General features: G+C 34.0%; 3 protein-coding genes across 6 annotated transcripts; 2 read left to right on the forward strand and 1 right to left on the reverse strand.

The window, feature by feature from the left end:
* Positions 1–123: 123 nt before the first annotated feature.
* On the reverse strand, positions 124–2905 carry LOC111487306. Its single transcript, XM_023134684.1, has 2 exons — positions 2764–2905; positions 124–888 (listed from the first exon to the last, which is right to left on the reverse strand). Exons 1-2 carry the CDS (start codon positions 2834–2836, stop codon positions 251–253), a joined length of 711 nt encoding a protein of 236 aa, XP_022990452.1. The 5' UTR covers positions 2837–2905; the 3' UTR covers positions 124–250.
* A 3172-nt stretch (positions 2906–6077) lies between these two features.
* LOC111487255 (transcription factor GTE6-like) lies at positions 6078–10460 on the forward strand. 2 transcript variants are annotated; one of them, XM_023134613.1, is made up of 9 exons: positions 6078–6184; positions 6893–7018; positions 7517–7732; positions 8053–8130; positions 8481–8705; positions 8862–8960; positions 9099–9157; positions 9631–9781; positions 9892–10460. In XM_023134613.1, the coding sequence occupies exons 2-9, from the start codon at positions 6899–6901 to the stop codon at positions 10096–10098; spliced, it is 1155 nt and encodes a 384-aa protein (XP_022990381.1). In that variant the 5' UTR covers positions 6078–6184; positions 6893–6898; the 3' UTR covers positions 10099–10460. The 2 variants fall into 2 exon arrangements, with proteins under 2 accessions (XP_022990381.1, XP_022990382.1); XM_023134614.1 differs by having other exon boundaries at positions 6094–6180.
* Positions 10461–11033: 573 nt separating this feature from the next.
* On the forward strand, positions 11034–18818 carry LOC111487240 (beta-taxilin). Of its 3 annotated transcripts, XM_023134586.1 has the most exons (14): positions 11034–11173; positions 11510–11595; positions 11724–11881; positions 12059–12499; positions 13278–13360; positions 14010–14118; positions 14891–14958; positions 15407–15484; positions 15864–15928; positions 16562–16628; positions 16733–16915; positions 17067–17123; positions 17299–17394; positions 18449–18818. In XM_023134586.1, exons 4-14 carry the CDS (start codon positions 12064–12066, stop codon positions 18581–18583), a joined length of 1377 nt encoding a protein of 458 aa, XP_022990354.1. In that variant the 5' UTR covers positions 11034–11173; positions 11510–11595; positions 11724–11881; positions 12059–12063; the 3' UTR covers positions 18584–18818. The 3 variants fall into 3 exon arrangements, with proteins under 3 accessions (XP_022990354.1, XP_022990353.1, XP_022990352.1); XM_023134585.1 differs by lacking the exon at positions 11510–11595; XM_023134584.1 differs by lacking the exons at positions 11510–11595; positions 11724–11881 and having other exon boundaries at positions 11035–11173.
* Positions 18819–19583: the final 765 nt, after the last annotated feature.

Below are 19583 nucleotides of genomic sequence, written 5' to 3' on the forward strand. Positions count from 1 at the left end.
TCAAACCTGGCTAAGTTGAAAATTTTAATTACTCTACTTAAAATTTCTGCATTCACTTCCTATATTAAAATTATTCCTTTTGTCTTAGATAGCTTAGCGAATCATTGCTTTAGAAAACTCTACTTTTATCGAATACGCAAATGAATTGTGTTCTAAAACTCAATTGTTTGGAGCAAATTTATGACATCAGTTCAGCCATCTCATTGGCGTTCAACTCAGTGAAAAAAGAAAAGAAAAATCTCTCACGCAATTACAAGTTTTTAAAAGCCGACTCCTGTTGCTGAGGAGTCAGTCTGGCCAACAATGCCTTGTTCTGGCAGTGCTCCTGGTCTACAAAGTAGAAGCTCCCATTAGCCTTGAATGTCACAAAAGGACGATTGGTTTCGGGTGGTCGAATATCTGCAAATCGGATTGTTCGAGGAATGTAAGTTGCCAGCCACGACATAATCTCTACCTCGAAACTGTCTGAACCTGGTTTCCATCTAATTTTATGAACGTAAGGGCTCACGAACCAGTGAAGCACCCCGGTGGTGGTAGCGCTGAAGAATATCACAGATGAAGCAACAGCACCTTTCAGGATGACATTCATGTCAGGGGATGTCATGAAGGTTATGACCGGGCCAAGCGACACGGAGAGGCAGCATGTAGATAGAGATAGAAGCTTAACTTTCTTGATGGTAGATGAGATTGGTCCGACATAAGCAACATCTTTTTCATCTTCCTCAGCTTCTTGTCCTCTGCGTGGTCCAATGCTGATCTTGCTTTCATCCTCTCTTGTTGTAGCTTGAGATGCCCATCTCTTCTGAACTGCACTCAGACGCGAAACAAAGCTGCTCGTGCGTCCACAAGTTTTATCGATCAATGCAGATGAACTTTGGAGATGATAACCTGATGCAAAAGAAAACTTACTAATGAGGGTGATAAAGCTCTGTTATAGATTCTAAATTTTCTTGTTTTTGGTAATATCATGTCAAGAAGAACCTTGAACCAGAACAGGTCAGTGAAGCAAATCCAACATAATTAATAAATAAGAGATGGACTGTTAAAGGATAGATATCAACAAGAATTCCTGTGCAGAAACTGCTGTAGATTGAAACAGACAACAAGCAAAGTTAATAGACTACGAACCCACAGAGAAGATAATATCGACCTCGGAGAATTGTTTTCACCTACCTCGCCTCACCTCCTTCTAGACATCGATAGGCTGCTTATAAGTTGAGTTAAAAAACCATCATTATTTCAACGAACATTTGGTGAAACATCTCAATATTAAATTGAAGATTACGGAAACTCTTCCAAGAGTTTGTGAAGGTATTCGGTTGTCGTTAGAAAAGGATCGTCAAGTTACCCTCAAGTAAGAGCCACATAAACGAGGAAGAGGAGAAAAAAATAAGTGACAAAAATAAAATTTCGCCATTAGCAATGTCATATTTATCAACAATAAATTTCGTCCAAAAGTTTCCTTTTCAAGATGAAATCTAGAGATCGACTTCTATTCAAAAGATGAGAGCGATTTCTCCTTCAAAGGTAACTAATTCGAAGCTTCCGAAAGGGAAACTGAACTTTAGTGCAAGTGGCAAACCCCCTTCACTTTTAGCTCCTACAGTAGATTAGAGCTAATCAATTGATTCTACAATTCTAAATAATGAATAGATAAGGAAATCAGAGAAAATCCACTCGAATAAGGTCGATTCTACCTCCTCCTTCAAACAGAGGTACTCTTCATAGGAGTTTTCCAATGAAAATCTTGCACCAAACCCAGTAAGCATATTTTTAGTGCTGAATTTATTTGAATTTCTCTTTTCAAGAACAAATGAAAGAACTGAGTATCTAAAGAAAGTTGAGTTAATAAACCAGAACTACTCCAATAAATTTTGCATTCTTTTAACTATTTGCCTACTGCTTTTATCTTTTCTAACTTGTTGTTTCACTTAATTCTTCAGGGCATTAGGTGCACAAAAGGAAAGTTCCCGAGCAACACTAAGGTGAACCCGAGAAAGCGATGCAAGACCATCATGTCGAAAGGATGGAACCAAACAAGCTAGCTAGTCAGGACAAAGCAAGTCTTTCAACCAAATTAGACGAAATACATACTGTGAGATCCCACATAGCTTGGGGAGGAGAACAAATCATTCTTTATAAGAGGGTTGAAACCTCCCCTAGCAGACACATTTTAGAATGGGCTAGCGGCGGGCTTTCATGTAGATATTAAATTAAAAAGACTTGTACAAATACCAGCTCGAGCATACTTCAACTGTTAAAACATATATACACTCCGCTGAGAGATCAAATGTTCGAACATCCAACGATTTTCTTTGTTAAAACAAAAAAACAAACAAAAACCTAGTTTCGCAAGAATCCCGAGATTCTATATACAAGTGAACACAGAAATGTTGGTGATAGTGATTCATAGCGGTAGAAAAGGCAAACTCCCAGCATACAGAATTCTTCAACTAAAATTTATCTCAAATCCGAGATCTAAGATGAGCTTATTCAAGATCCCTCATCTTAGAAGATACGCAAGCAAGTTTCAGGGCATATAATATCATTAAAGGGTCGTCTAATCTAAATTTGAAATCATTTCCGAAAACAAAAGAGCAACATCATCCATTTTGAGCGTATTAAATGAACGCAAGCAAGAAATTTTTACATTCTTTACTACACTGAAAGCATGAAAACTACAGAATTGCAAACTCGAGAAAGAACAAATTTCCTAATTTTCAGTGAGGGATTGAAAAATAGAAGAGGAAAGGAAAACGATACCTGAATGGAGATTTCTTTGCGAGAGATGCTTGGATTGTGATCGTAGCAACTGAAAGAGAGCCGCCCTCGTCATTCTGCAGAAGCAAAAACCTCTTCCCTTGCTGGTGTCTGCTTCGAAGCTACAAGATGTAATCTCACGGTTTTTCCTACGATCTATAATGGGCCACTCGGCCCAATATGGCCCAGTCAAGCCCAATTTAATCCTACAACAAGTATCCAGTGGAAATTTTAATTTTTTATTTTAAAAAATTAGTAAATCATCGTTAATTTATAAGACTATACAAAATATTTGTTTTAATTTGGGTAAATTTATAAACCCAAAATTACAAAATAATAATAAAATTAAATTATCATTCTCCTCCTTTTATTTTAAATTTTATTCAACTTTAATAGGTATACTTGATGTGTACTTTTATTTAATTTTAATTTTAACAAAATTAGATAAATAATAAAAAATAATAATAATATTTTGCAACACAACCTACAGTTTATAAAATAAAAAATAATTGACATTAAAATAAAATTTTGAAAACTTTAACTAGAATCCAATATCAAAATTTATTGAAAATGAAATCATTAAATATAAATATTTAAAAGTACAAAAATTAAAATTAAATTTAAAAATAAGTCAACTAAAATAACATTTTAATTAAATAATAATAATCACAGGCATATATAAAAGAAAAGAGTTTATCATTACAAAATAAAGTATAAATAATGAATTCTTGAAGATCACTACGTAATTGTTAAAAATTGCAAGACATTGACAATATTATATATATATAATAGTTGGAATTTTTGTTAATACTCATAAATTAAAAATATTAAATATAGTTTCTAGAAGAAAAAAATTATATATATATATATATAATTTAGCATAATTAATTTTTTTTTAATAGAATGCATCTAGTATTATTATTTATTTATTGATTTATTTAGACACTCTCTTACCTCCGTTTCTAGAAAGTCTTCGTTTAGGATACTTGGCAACACGGTTTAGATCAAAATTCATCTGGAAGAACGAAATTAATTAAAAACCATGGCGGATCAAATCCAACCTCCAAGTGGAAGCATCCTCCTCCTTCCCTATTTCTCCCTTTATTTAATGCATCTCCAGCAACTCTAACCTCATCTCATCTTTCATTTCACTGTAATTTTCGCAGCAGAAAGATTTTTGCATTTCAATGGCGTCTGTGGAGAACAATTTGGAAGTTTTGGATCTGATTGACGACGATGCAGACGCTCTCTCTTTACGCGATTTTCCGATTCACGAACCAGATGATGAGGATCCGCCATGTCGCTCTCCGTCCTACCACGATCTGTTTGAATTCTGCACCGATTTGAAGCAGAGAACAAGTTCCTCATCGCCGCCTAGTGAAATCGTCTTCTGCGGGAAGATATTGGAACCTGGATCTCTATCTCTCCGAGATAAAGATTCTGATGCGGAAGGGCGGAGTTTCCGAAGTAACTCGGAGTCGTTTATGCGAAACCAGAGCTTTCGGTCGAAATCGTTTTCAACGCCTGTAATCGGTAGTTTCGGATATCAGCGGAGTAGTTTGAGAAGGCCGATGGCGTTGATTGGATTAACAAGAACTCCGTCGAGAACAGAACTGAGCGAGATTCGGAGGAGACAGGCTCGGCTGGCACCGGCGCCGATGTTCCGCGTGGTTCCGGGGGATGCGGCGGCGGCAACTGTTGCCGCAGACGGTACAGGCGGAGAAATGAGTCCATGGAGCCTGATTAGGGCTCTCAGGTATAGGTCGGTTCTGGTTAGAGTGTTGGCTAAGGCGGCTTCTAGTTGTATAACTCGTGCGTGAGTGAGTTCTGGCTGCTTAGCTTTTCCGATTCATGGTGTTTAGCTTGGTTTCCCTTCTTTACATTTTTGTAGTTATTATTTTATTTCTTATATTTTTGTATAAATTATAGTATTTCATTTGAGAGCATTTTAGATATTTTACACTCAAATTGATTTTTATAACTCTAAATTATCTCGATGATATAAAAACAATAAGATGTTATCTAGAAGATTTTTTTTACATTAGTTTTGGATGAAAATTGATTTTAAAAAGAATATTTGAATATTTTTTTTACTTTTAATATTGTTTAAAAAGTATCAAGTTTAACTAATAGGCTTTGACTTAAAAAATAATAATAATGGTAGTATTAACAGTCCTTACTTAAAAAAAAAAAAAAACACTGTTAAAAAAATTGGTAAGTGTATTTTTTTAAATTTTTTTAAAAAGTTAAAATTTGTTTTTTTTTAAAGAAAAATTAAAAGCATTTAAAATTGGTAAGTGTATTTTTTTTATTTTTTAAAAAAGTTAATTTTTTTATTTTTTATTTTTAGAGAAAATAAAAAGTATTTAAAATTGGTAAGTGTATTTTTTTAATTTTTTTAAAAAGTTAAAATTTGTTTTTTTTTTATTTTTAATTTTTAAAGAAAAATTAAAAGCATTTAAAATTGGTAAGTGTATTTTTTAAAAAAAGTTAAAATTTGTTTTTTTTAATAAAAACTGTTAAAAAATTGGTAAGTGTATTTTTTTTTATTTTTTAAAAAAGTTAATTTTTTTATTTTTTATTTTTAGAGAAAAATAAAAAGTGTTTAAAATTGGTAAGTGTATTTTTTTTTAATTTTTTAAAAAAGTTAAAATTTGTTTTTTTTTTTTTAATTTTTAAAGAAAAATTAAAAGTATTTTTTTAAGGGTTTTAACTAAAGGTTTGAAAATTAAAAAATATTTTTTATTAAAAGGAAAATTTTGAAACCATTTTGAAAGTTTATTTCTATTTTTTAAATAAAATATTAACGTTTCTTTCAAAATGAATATTAAAAATAGTTTTTTAATTTTATTTTAAAGTTTAAAAGTAGTTTTTTAGATTTTTTTTTTAAAGTTTAAGATATTATTTAAATTTTAAAAAATTCACAATATTTTTGTGATAAAATGTAAAATTCAAAAATATTTTCATTAATTTAGTTTTTAAAAAATATTCGTTTTAGAAAACTCTTTATTGGATAATTTCAATTTTGAATATAATTTCTATTATAAAATTCAAAACATCATATAAATCTAATAACAATTTATAAATAATATTATATTAATTTTAAACAATATTGTTTTGTAACAATATATATTATATGAAACTGTTTAAATATGTATTAAAATTTGAGAACAATTTATAATTAAATCGAGTCTCTAAAAATATAAAGTTTGACTCGGATAGAGTAAAAATTCAAACAATCAAAGCACACGTCTTAAATATTATCTATTAAATTTTCAATTTTGTCTTATAATTTGAAAAAGGAAAAAAAAAAAGAATCAGTTTAAGAGACCAAATTCCCCTTTGGAATCCAAGGTCCGGTTCTTGAGAGCAACAGACTGTTCATATCGAACTAGCGTCTTCTTCTTCTTCCTCGAATCCGTAGGTAATTCTCAAACACTTCAACTCTTCTCTCACCCAGAGCCTTGAACTTTGTTATTCCATGTTTTATTGAATGCCTTTGAACACGACTTCCAAATCTCTTCGTTCTAATGAATGGATTTCTATGGATTATTGGACACTGGAAAAGCTAGGATCAATCCATGTGGAACGTATTGCGTTTTTATTATACTCTTGATAGAAGTTAGATTACATAGAAGTAGAGTAGCTCACCATTTAACTTGGAGGTTATTTGCATTGTTTTTTGGAGAAAAATTAGTGCTACGGTAATGCAATAAGAAAATCCAGTTTGTTCTTTACTTTATGATCAATTGCTTCATCCTGTATCATCAATTGCATGATTTTCTTGCTTGATTTCATATTCATAGTTTGTGATGATTCTTATTCAGTTGCTTAATTCGTTCATCGCGTGTGTGAGGAGATTCAAAAAGTAGGGCTAGGGTTCTATCTGCAGTGAGGAAATTTCGCGTTGTTTATTCTTATTTTCTTTAAAAATGGAAAGATTTTGTATAAAAACCGATCTCTGTGAATAATCTCTTTCTAGAAGTTCTAATTTGTTGTTCTTATTATACTCTTCCTAAGATTTGCATCTTATTATTTTTTTGTTTGTAATCTTAAAGAACCATCACGTTTCAATGGGTTTCATGCCGAAAAGCTGCCTTGTTGATCATTTTTACCAAATGTTGTTGTACAGAGTTAGATGGATCCCATGGATGCAGCATTTGCAGATGCCAGTAATTTTGTTGTGGGAGATACTGTTGGTGCAGAAGTGGATGGCTTTAGGCATCAAGTCGATGAGATTTTTCTGAAGGTCGACAAGGTAAAACATGATATACCATTAACCTAAATGCATTGGCAGACCTAATTTTATGCAGTTTTACTGTTTGCTAGGTGTTATCAACATAAAATAGATGAAATCTTGGGAATACTTTTGTATTCCTTAAAATACATTTTTAGTATCGTTAATGATTGGGACGAAAACATTGAATTACAATTTAAGAGGTGGCATGATAGCCTCCGTAATTTGACATGTATGACAAGGAAGGGATAGGAACAATTGAGTGGAGGAAAGATTACTATTCATCATGGCAGTAAAATACCACATATGGGCAGATTTCGTCTCATATCTTTATTGAATTTTTATCAACAACATTACTAGACAGATAATCTAGAATAAGATTCAAATCTTAGGAGTTCTGTTGAATTTCAAACTACTGATGTCAAGTCTAATCACTTTACGTCCCCAAACTATAAGGATTACAAAAATCCTTTTTTATCATCAAGTTCGTCAAATCTGAGCTTTCTTTTATCCTTGCAGCTTGAGCAAAACGTGAATGAGATAGAACAGTTCTATTTGACATTGAAAAAGAAGCAGCCAAACGGTAGTAAAGGTAGTTCTGTTGTAAAGGATAAGGATAAGGAAAGACATATTCCAAGTCTTAAAAAGCAGCAACAAGAAGCAGCTCGCAGAGAAGCTGCAGCTGCAAAGAGAATGCAAGAACTCATGCGGCAGTTTGGGACAATATTGCGCCAGGTTATCAACTCCCTGGCAATTTTTTTTTCTTACTTGTTTTTGCATGCTATCGCATCATCGGGTGCCTTTCTGATGTTGAACTTTCTGGTTGCTTCTTAAGAAATTCATGCGTTCACACATTCACATTGGGGATTGGCTTGGTACTGGCGAACTTGTCATTGCACTAAATTAAGTGTCTTTGTCACCATAAACAATTCTGTTTTCATAAAAAAAACTTTGATGATATAATGTTACCACTTTGGAGTGGGTTATTTGAAAATGTACAGCTACAGCTGCCAAATTTCGACATACAGTCTTGATATTTCTCCCTTGACTTTCAGTTATCACAGCATAAGTGGGCTTGGCCTTTTATGCAGCCAGTGGATGTGGAAGGTCTTCGATTACACGACTATTATGAGGTGAGGTCGATATCCCTATCAAATAAATGAATATTAAATGCTGTATATATTAGTTTTGTGCTGTCCTATGCCTTGAAACTTGAATATCTAGCTTTTTAATTGATATTAGATTCATTTGATACAATAAGGTATTTGGATTACGCATAACTAATTTTTTGGCTGGAGTCCCCGATCTTAGAAATGGAGTATTTGTATCGATCTTGTACACACTTACCTCAAATGTATAAGGCACGAGCGATATTACAAGGGTAGCTTTTTATACGAATAGTCGTGAGCATTGTTTAGCAAACTTTAGCATCATTTAGGTTTTAGAATAATCCTTCAGGTAACATATGTATTGTATTTATTAGGTAATTGACAAGCCAATGGACTTCAGTACAATTAAAAATCAAATGGAGGCTAAGGATGGTACTGGATATAAGAATGTGAGAGAGATATGTTCTGATATGAGATTAGTCTTCAAGAATGCAATGAAATATAATGAAGAGAGAAGTGATGTTCATGTCATGGCCAAGACTTTGCTCGAAAAGTTCGAGGAGAAATGGCTTCAACTTCTGCCTAAAGTCACTGAAGAGGTAAATCGTTTACTTTGAGAACAGTTCTTAAATGGATCAAGATTCCTTATTCAACTCATGGTGCCTGGGAGTTCTGATTCTTCAGAAAGATGGCTTCATTTGGTTGAAAGAAATGGTAAATTGTGGTCGAAGTTCTAAAACGATCTCACCTTCCAGGAAAAGAGACGAGAAGAGGAGGAAGCGGAAGCGCTGTTGGATATGCAGCTTGCTCAGGAGGCTGCTCAAGCAAAAATGGCTAGGGACATAAGTAATGAGGTTTGCTGTCTCCTTTTTCCTATGATTTAGCTATCTTGAGAAAGTTTGTCTGGAAATAGCCTACTTCCTTTGCTTTCCTATTATCTTATATGGGAAAAGCAATAGATTGTTTAAACATGGATAATGAACTGTTTTCAGATTTATGAGGTAGATATGCAACTGGAAGAGCTTCGAGAACTCGTCGTGCAAAACTGCAGGTTCATTCTCTCTTTTGTTATTGCAAATTGCAGCTTTCGAAGTTGTTTTCTGGTACAATGATTGGTATAATTGCACAATCACATTACTACATAACCTGTCTCCACACCACAGCTTGGTTCCTTTCTCTAAATTCAAACCGAGATAGGGAGAGCACACCCTCGTTGGACCATATTCAATAGGGATGTCAAGCTTATGTGCACAAAGAGAAATACAAGACCGTCGAAGACACAAAGCCCTTATTCTCCAATCCAAACCTCCCCTCCTACCTATTCCGTAGGATATTCAGAATTTGGTCGGGTTGGCCCCTTTTGACATATTTAAATTTGACTAGCACGAGTTGCGTGCCCCATATAAAACTTTTACCAGTGATATGTCATTATATTTTGTGGTTGAGGTTAATTTGCTTGTGACATTAGAAAATGACTTGCACTCAATAGATAGAGTGGACTGATACTATCAATGTATGGTTCAGAAAAATATCAACTGAAGAAAAGAGAAAGCTTGGAGCAGCCCTCACCAAATTGTCTCCAGAAGATCTCTGCAAAGCGTTGGAGATTGTTGCAGAAACTAACCCAAGTTTTCAAGCCACTGCCGTGGAGGTCGATCTCGATATCGATGCACAGGTTATAATTTATATTACCGCAATGCGCTATGCTTCCCCGCTCCCTTTGCTCCTTTCATGTGACTTGTCGATGACATAATGATTAATCGAGTTTATTGCTGCATCATGTAGAGTGAAACTACGTTGTGGAGGTTAAAGTTTTTCGTTAAGGATGCCCTCGAAGTTCATGCTAAGAGCTCGGCGAGCACGGGCGGTGGCAACAACCAGAACCATACAAACAGCAATAATACCAACAGTAACAGCAAAAGAAAAAAAGAGATTTGCGATGCTATAGCCAGAACAGCCAAGAAAAAGCCTAATAAAAAGCCCTCTTCTTGAGATACAATAGCCGATGCCAAAATTTTCCACCTTTGAAGCTGAGAAGCATCACTGATTTTTTGTTCTTGTGTCTGCACATAGTTAGATTTTGGCTCTTAGTTGCTTGGTTCTTTAGCATGCTGCAAGTGATCAGTGTCTATGTGAAGATCTCATGTCAACAAGATCTTAGTAACAACCTAACCCCATTCATGTCATATTTTTTTCCTGTGTAGTCGACTTTTCATCATTCGTTGTATTCTGAATGTGCAAACTTGCTTTTGAACTGCGAAATTGTCGAGTAAGTTCGAGATCAAACTGATGATGTTATGCTTGAAATCAAATCTGGAGTGTAATCGAAAAAGGCCAGCTTCTTTTGGAGTTTACTAACTTCTTAACGCCATAATCTTACACTCGTCCTGACCATCTTTTAGGCTTATCTCTAGATTGAACATTCTTTTTTATTGTCTTTTTGCTTTATCGAACTTTAAGTGAGGTTCAGGTTCGGTTGACATATCAATCAAAGTTCCACATTTTTAAGATAAAATTTATTTTGTGTCGATAGGAACCCAATCTTACAATTTTATGATTGACAGGTACACAAAAAAACGTTGAATAAATTAAGGATCTACGAGATACAGAATTAAAGTGTATGAACATGCTTTACATTTTTTAAAGATTACACGCTAACTTGAATAACTCAACTAATTAAAATATATGCTCTCTTCAATCGTAATGTTGGAAATTTAAATCACTCCGCTTAGCATGTTTTGGAATTTAAAGAAAAAAAATATATTAGAAATATGGACCAAATCAAAATTAAATTCAAAATTCAACCCAAAAATTAAAAATATAAAAAATTTAAACTAGGAACTAAAGGGAACTATAATAAAAATTTAGGACAAAAGAGTATCTTTATTTATTATTTTAAAAAATCCAGTAAATACATACAGCCGCTAATGGCAATTGCGGGAAGAAATAAAAGAAAAGTTGACGCTATAGAAATCGGTTCGGGGAGCTTCGGGGGCTGGACTGAGTCACTGCACGGACACCGTAGATCGCTCCGCCGGTGTCAACTTCACCGTTCTCAAGCAACTTGGTAATTCTCTCATTTTCTTCTTCGCTTTTCGACTTGCGAGCTTCAAAATTCTAGAGAAACTGCGCGGATTTCTTCTCCTTTTGCTGGATAGGATTTAGTTTGCTTTCTGTTTTTCCGTTTGGTTATTTGGAAAATGTAGCGAACTGCATGTGGCGCACTGTTCTAGTTTGGAAATGGTTACTTCTCCATAACTCTTGAATCTTGCGAGGGTTTTGAGGATATAAGCGACGTGCTATCCTGCAAGTTTTGAAAATTGAAAATTGAGCTGAAATTTTCTTGTTCCTGTAATCTAAGGTTTTGGTTGACTCTTTCTGTTATTGTATTTGGTTTCTTAAGGCTACGTGTATGGCATGCTTTTGCAAACATATTGCATTCGCTATTTTCTTCCTGGAGCAGCATGTTTAGCCAAGGCCTCGATTTAGGTATGTAGCTTTATCGGTGGAGGTCGGATTAAACCGTATGACGGTTTATTTGTTCATAGAAGTTGTGGTGTCCAGATGATGCTCATATAAGAGGAGTTGAAATGAATCATCTAGTTTTTTTGGGACAGAAGGACATCCAGCACAAGATGATGGTGAACGACTACCTGAATTTCTAATACTTCAGAAGTCGTGAGACAAGTCTCCAAGATTGAGTGTTGGTTCTGATTTAGCGTGAAAACATTTCAACCTGCTGGGTAGACAAGGTTGCGTTATTCCCATCCTAAAAGTAAGAGTCTAGAACCAAGTTCCTGATGTTACTAAAGAAGTGTAGTTAAAAGTGTACCTCGTTTAAATCAAAATTGATAGCAAGCTCTAGATTTCATTTTCGTTTTTGACCAATCATGTGATGATATTCCCATATGGTGTTGCATAAAAATTCTGATCATGATTGTACAAAATGTAGGTCGTATGGAGAACCCAGGTCTAAATCACCCTCCTGAAGTTAATTCATCGCTGGATGATTTTGTTGAAAGCTCCGCAGAAACTCAAACACCTTCAGCTCAAATTTCTGAACAAGCGAAGCCATTAGATTGCATATACAAAACTCAATCAGAAACTGATTGTTCCAATAGGCAAAGGCATGAGATTGTGGAAACTTCTGAAACTGAACCGTACAAAACAGAGAAGACCCAGAAGTTAGAAAGTTTTCCTGTTGCTTTATCTGAGACAGAAAAATTTAATAATTCGGAGGGTTTAGAAAAGGTGGCTGATAAGAGCTGTACGGAACAAGCAGAAACTTCCGTTCTTAATGTTAAAGAAGCTTCTAACGAGACTTCAATTGATGAGTCTGGATGCAGCAAAATAAAAGGACAAGCTCAAGAGGAAGCTCAAAGTTCAGAGAAGGGTTAGTTTATTTACCTTGCTGTATGCATTTTTGTTATTATTATCTTTCTTAATCAGGATACCAATCAGAGAAGGGTTAATTTATTTACCTTGTGGTCCGATTTTTGAATTAATGGATACATGACATTCCTTTGTTTCATCCTGCTTTTGTCTGGCAAGAAAAACAATACATTGAAGAAATGCTGTTGGATGCTAACAGTTGTTGGCAAGTTAGGGGACAAGACGCCCATGCTAATGAGACCAAAAGAGAAGTAGAGATATGCAGGGATGCTGAGATCAGGAAATCGGACAATATAATTTGAAAAGGATGCCAAAAGAGATTTTTCCCTTCGTTTAATATGAATCAGTTTAGTGGAAAATATTAGCAAATTTAGTTTTGATTTGCCAATAAAATATTGGATCATTTACATTGTAACACCAACCTTTTGTTGGTTTGTTTCCTTCGGTGACAAAAAAGAAGTGATTAGGAGTCTTCTGTTCCAATTACCGGAGAAGGACACTATCATCTAATTACTAATGTGTTCAATTTTGTTTGCTGCAATTACTGTGGGTGCAATGCTCAATGGATCGAGGTGTAAATGCTGTATTCGAGGTTGAGTTCAAACTATACAAGTCAACTACCTGGAGTATTAAATGTTCTAGAAGTTTTTTCGGTGTCAAATATTGTAGTATGAGTCGGTTGCTGGGATGCGCGTAAACAGGCATGTAGCTCACAGTTTTGCTGCTCCTGTTGTCGAAGTGTACTCATTATTATCTTCTATTACTTCTTTCCATCACAGGTGGTGACTTAGATGCATCCGCAACACATGAGAAGGAAATATTGTCCACAAAGGTTGTTGAAGGTGCAAAAAACATAAAGCCTGTGAGTAATTTTGCATTGCTTGCTTCTTTGCATTTTAGCATGGGTAATATTTATTTTGACCTTATTTCTGCATTTCTTAGTTTTCTGCAAGATTCAGGAAATTTAATACGTCCTGGTCACTTCTTTGATTTGTACAACTGATGTGGACTCGTTGTGTTTCCCAAAGTACTTGTAAATATTTTCAAATGTTAGCTCTTGGACTTGATATCAGAAGTTGCTTTCTTTTTTCCTTTGCCTCTTATTATAATGGAAACTTATCTCAATTCTCATATATAAAATATTTATCAGCATTTTGCTATTAGGCTCCACAAAAAGAAGCCCTGCCTTCTCTTTGGTTTTTACCGAAGCTCCAAGACCCATCATGCTTTAGTACACCTACTTTTAAAGAATGTTGTTAGTTGTGAAGGACAAGTAATTGACAGTGCTTTGTAGCAACTAATGTTGTATAAAAGTCATGATAATTTTTTAACTCATTCATAAATATTCTCACTGGTAGTTATCCTGTTAGATAAAAGATGTGACAATGAGTTTTTCTATGGAGCATTGCAGTGATTTACCATGGACTGAATTTGGTTGAATAGAAGGCTATGTTTTACTTCCCATGTCTTCAGCAATTTTGTTGGGAGTACTAAGGTGCATTAACTTTCAGGAAAGTGCTGAAGTCAAACGCAAGAATCCAAAGCGGACATTTAAGACAGAAAAGGAATTTCTTGAATTTACTTTAAAGTATCACCAAGTTCTTACAGAAAGAGATGCAGGCAAGTATAGATGTGAACTTTGACAAGTTTTATGGTTTCAATTGTCTGATTTTCAAGTTCTTTTGAAATTTATTCCAGATGATGATGTATGTTGGTTATTCGTTGGTCTTTAACAACAAATTGAGCACTATACCTACAAGATAGTGTGAAGTTAGAAGTATGAACTTTGATTGCAATTAGATTGTTTGGATGTCTGTCAACTGTTTTAAAAAGCCAACAAAGGTTTCTCAATTTTAATGCAAATTCTAAGCTAAGTGAGCCTCTTTTTCATGTTTTTACTTTCTTTTCATATAGCTTCAGTGAAGCTTCTGGGTTCAGCCTTTTGTTGGAAATGGAAGTTTTCTTTCTTATCTGACCTATGGGCAATGAATGGACTTGCTTCTGTATTTTCAATAAGAATGTCTACCTATTTGTTGTAGCAGACTGAAGATAATCCACACTGCTGCACTTTAGATCAGTCTTATTTTTTGCTACTGCAGAGTTCTTTTTTTTCTTTTTTCTTTGTCTTTGCATATGCTATATTACAGTAAAAACACCTATGTTCAATTATTTGGAGGTCAATAAAACTTTGTAGGAGTTAATAATTCTTTATTTTATTTGGGCAAAAGATTTGGTCATGCTTATAGCATGATAACATTATCTCATTTATCATCTCTCTCTCCGGAAATTTTTTCTTCTGTCCTTTCATTATTCAAATTGGTTTGCTTTTCAATGATACCTAATTTGGGAATTGCATGCTACGGATTTGTAATGTCATCATCTCCTATCACAGCTATTGTTGTCCGGGACCGGTTGGAGTCACTATGCAGGGAGTTGCAGCGTCAAAACAAAATGCTAATGGTATGATCTACAGTTTTTATCCATATAAAAGTTAATTTGTTCATTACAATTTTAGCCTCGGTTATTTATTTATTTTTGGTGGTTCTTAACATTGATTTGTACTTAAATTCATTTCAATTTAGTTATAGTATTTCCACAAATCTATAAATTTGGTCTCAAATGTTATTTATTTTATTTTTTTTTTTTTGTTAAATTGTTACGAGAAAGCTAATAACTAATATGACACTTCGACATATGTATATAGAAATTGAGGTTCCGGTTGATGTGTATGGTATTGACTGGGTATTTATGTCAGTATGTGTCTCTTCTTCTTCTTGATCTGTCACCAGTTTTATCTGAATTCCATTGTATACCTGTTTTCTTCTCCGTTCAATCATCTCTATCGTTACTTTTTTTCTATTTAAGTTACCTTCTAATAAATAATAATATCTACGCAAATGAAACATAGGATGAATGCAAACGGGTCTCAACTGAGGGACAGAGCCTGAGAACAGAATTATCAGTCAAGTTTCAGGATGCAATCAAGGTATGATTTTGTGCGAGTAACTTGAGTATAAACTGTAAAACAATTAAAGATATAATGGGTTTTATATCTACATTTCCTCCAGTAGGTGAGAATTGTTTAATTAATTTGAGGGAACAATTGTAAGTCATGATCTTCTTGTTTTGAAAATAAATCGTTGGACCTGCTATTTGTCCTTTCTCCTTTCCAATTACCTATTCATAGAACTGATAGCGTTTCCTGTCAAACAGAATGATAATAATAAAACTAAGTTTAAGGATGCATGTAAATTGTTTGATGAAACTTAACAGGCAAATCTATACTTAGGTTAAGTAAATCAGGGCTCCTCTCTCTGTGCTTGTTATTATTTATTATTATATTCCTCGTGTTTATTATTTGACAGGATGTTAGCATTAAGCTAGAAGAGCAAAAGGATGAATGCCTTGCCCAGCTGAAAGAGAATGAAATGTAAGATGAAGTTCATTTTATGCTAAAATAGTTAAAATAAACAAGTGTTTTTGTTTTTGCTTCTAACTTATGTGAAGGCTAACCTTGAATACCGTGTACCCAGGCATAAACTTCTATAAGTGCATGCCATGCTACCATTTTCTAAAAGTAAAAATGAGGGACGCATCTTCTATAATACTGAGAATTGTAGAGGTGTCTATAAAAACTGAACTACTTGAGAGAACCTTTGTAGACTCGAAGGACCAAATGCCCTGATCTCTTTGCCCGTGGTGTAAATGATGGGGAGAGGATCTGGGATAACAACAATAGCTCTTCTAAGTTTGCGTACATACCCAACCATTCGAGTGATCCCCAAACTTGCCAAAAATCTTGTGCTACAGGGCTCTAGACTGGCAGAACCATTTGTTCATAAGAGCAACATTCTTATAGTCATTTGATAATTTCTCCTCCCTTATCCATGGACCTCTCCTTGTACTTATCTTTGAGCAATTAGTATACGTTAGTTTCTTAGGTAAACAATATCAATATGTTAGATTTTCCCATTAAAACGTTATTTGAATAGTTAATTGAGGACTTGAATTATAAAAATGACATTTCTTTCTTTTGGTTCTCCAATTTTTTGTATATATCCAGCTTAAGGAATAAACTGAAGCAACTAATTGACCAGTTTGCTCTTTCCGAACAGCAATTTGCACAGAAGGTAAAGTTTACACTTCTGTGGCTGAAGTCAGTACACCTTGCATGTTTAACTATTTATTTTGTGAGGCTGAATTGATTCATAATGTTTTGTACATGAACAAACAGTTGAAGCAGAAAACACTAGAACTTCAGATTGCTGATCTGAAAACTAAGCAATGTGAGGAGAAATTGATTCAGGAACAATCTCAAATGAAATCATATGCAGAGCAAATTTCACAATTATTGGCAACAGAAAAGAATCTGCGTTTACAACTAACAGCTGATGGAGAAAAATTTCAACAATTCCAAGTAGGGCTTGAGTTTGGTAGTGATTTTTTAAATTAATTTAGAAACATATTTCATATAAATGAATTTTTTCTAATGATATTACGTTACGTCATTTATGGAATGACTTACCAAGTTAATCTAAGCTTAGTTTATGTACTAATTAATGTTACAGGATGCATTATTAAAAAGCAATGAGGTATTTGAAACCTTCAAACAAGAAATTGAGAAGGTAAACTCTTCCTCCCCCACTCACCTCTCTCTCTCTCTCTCTCTCTCTCTCGCTCTAAAGAGGGGTAAAGGTCCCCAATGGCTTTCTTGTTGCACGATACACTTGATTAAACTACTATCTACTTGTGCTCTTCTCTCCTCAATTGTTTAGTCTGTCTCTCTCTCTATGTATATAGATGACAAAATCCATCAAGGAACTCAAGAAGGAAAATTCATTCTTGAAGAGCAAATGTGAGAAATCAGACGTTACTCTTATTGAGCTTCTTGATGAGGTATACCTACACTTGCTATAATTTTATTGTATATTTGTTTGGCAACATCAAACAGTAATTCCTTGTTTCAAAAACAGTTGTTTGTCTCTATTTAAAAAAAATACTTAAAAAAATTTATGGTTGGGTGGCTGGTAGAGATTAAAGTGAGTGTGCACCTGAAAATACTATTAATCGCAAGTTCGTGATTTAGGAAGAAAAATGGCATTAGTTCTAAAGTACGAGACGAGCTATTTTAAAAGAAAAAAGCATTTAAAAGATAACTATCCAAATAAATGTTTGTTGTATTATTGTTCTTGAAAGTAAATGGGACCATATTGCAAAAGAACCTTACGCTTCATCATATGCTTGTTTTGCTTTCATTTTAATTTTTGCAGATATAAACTCAATATCATAAATGCATGTACCTTATTGCCTTATTGAGTGGGCATGTTGCCATTTCTGGAAACCGCATGTCACATTGTTATTCCGAAGTAGTAGTTTCATCCGTAGTTATTTGTGTTAATTTAAGCATAGCCCATTAAGCGCTAATAATCTTTTTGAACGTTACATATTTGAATTGCTAATAATCTGTTTTAAAGATACATATTTGAATCTCTACTGTTCTTGGTTTGAACTACAAATTCAGACATTTGTCATTGACTTTCACTAATCATTAATCAAATGATGTGCTTCATCTAGCTGTACAACAGACTAGAGTCAGATTTATGTGAACTAAATCACTATGTAGACTAGGCTCTTGCTGTCCTAAGCGGTATTTTGGAAGGGACCGTGAGGCGTGTGCGTAGGTCTAGCGCCTTGCCTTTACGGTTTTTCTTCTTTATTAGTTAAAAACGAATAACCATGCTGTCTCTTCCTTATGTATGTTCTTATATATAGTGCACCTCACAAAGAACGGTATACACTTCTTTTTGCGCATTGCACCTATGTCTCGGGAGGCTAAGTGCGCCTCAGTGCTTTAAAGAACATTGGTCCTGCTTTTTAAGTGCACTTAAGAGCTTAATCAGTCTTTACATTACTATAGTATTGTATTTTGAGTTAAATTCTGGTTGAGCAGCGGGAAGGCTTGAAGAAACAGCTGGAGAAAACCAAGAATCAGAAAGAAAAGCTCGAATCGTTGTGTCGATCGCTTCAAGCTGAAAGGAAACAAAGTTCCATGGGAAGCAACAGCTCTGATTCAACTTCAGTGTGAAGCCTTAACTTATTCTGTTAAAATATGAAATTTCCTGAGAGGATTTCAATACATAACTCTTACAATGCAACTTGACTGTCTTCAAGCTGAGGAAATAGTTATTTTGTGATTTTAAGATTACCTTGTCCATGCCCATTGTTGTCAGCTTTTCTAGGATTAAAACTGATTTTTCTTGCCAAAGAAAGAACTCTTGTTTCCAATGATCAGAGTTATGAACTGGATATTTATTATTTTATCATTATAGGGGCGAGCTATTTTTTCACCGAACCTCCCTTACTGTATCGTCACCGCAATAGAATTTAATTACCAAGTTTGAGATGAATTGGTGTGATGCTGCAAACCATTCTGAAAGAGAGAGGTGCCTTTGAGAACACGAACATATGTGGTGCATGGTTGTTGTCAGCTCGTGTTGTAAGGTGTTGGGTTAAGCCCAACAACCTACCAATGCATAAATGTTCCGATTCCGATTTTAGCGCAACTTTTTTAAAGATAAATTTGATTAAGACCTTTAGACTTTGGACCCACTTTTATAACTTTAGGATAAATGAAACTTGCAAATTTGACTCCAGTGCCATTTCTTATATGGAATATAGTAGCGGTGTCAAGATATCGACATTCATTCGTTGTTTTCAATATACTTCCTTATAAGCTAATTTACTAACCGATTTTATAACTATTCGATTTTTGAAAATTGTACTCGTTTTTTCGTCCTTTCCCTATATTCAGTTTCGTGTTTTTTTTTTAATTTTAGAAACAAAAGTTTGAAAATTAGGTCTTAATTAGGAAGGTATAAAGCCAACATATTTAAAATTTACCAACATAATTAAAATATATAATCTTAAGAAATTAAACTCATCATTAATAATTATATTATTTAATATGAAAAAAAGGCCACATATTTAAAATTGTAAACATAATTAAAAATATATAATCTTAAGAAATTAAACTCGTAATTAATAATATATATTATTTAATAAGCAAAAAAAAAAAAAAAAAAAAA

The sequence above is a fragment of the Cucurbita maxima genome, unplaced genomic scaffold, assembly GCF_002738345.1.
Source record: "Cucurbita maxima cultivar Rimu unplaced genomic scaffold, Cmax_1.0 Cma_Scf00012, whole genome shotgun sequence".
NCBI lineage: Eukaryota > Viridiplantae > Streptophyta > Magnoliopsida > Cucurbitales > Cucurbitaceae > Cucurbita > Cucurbita maxima.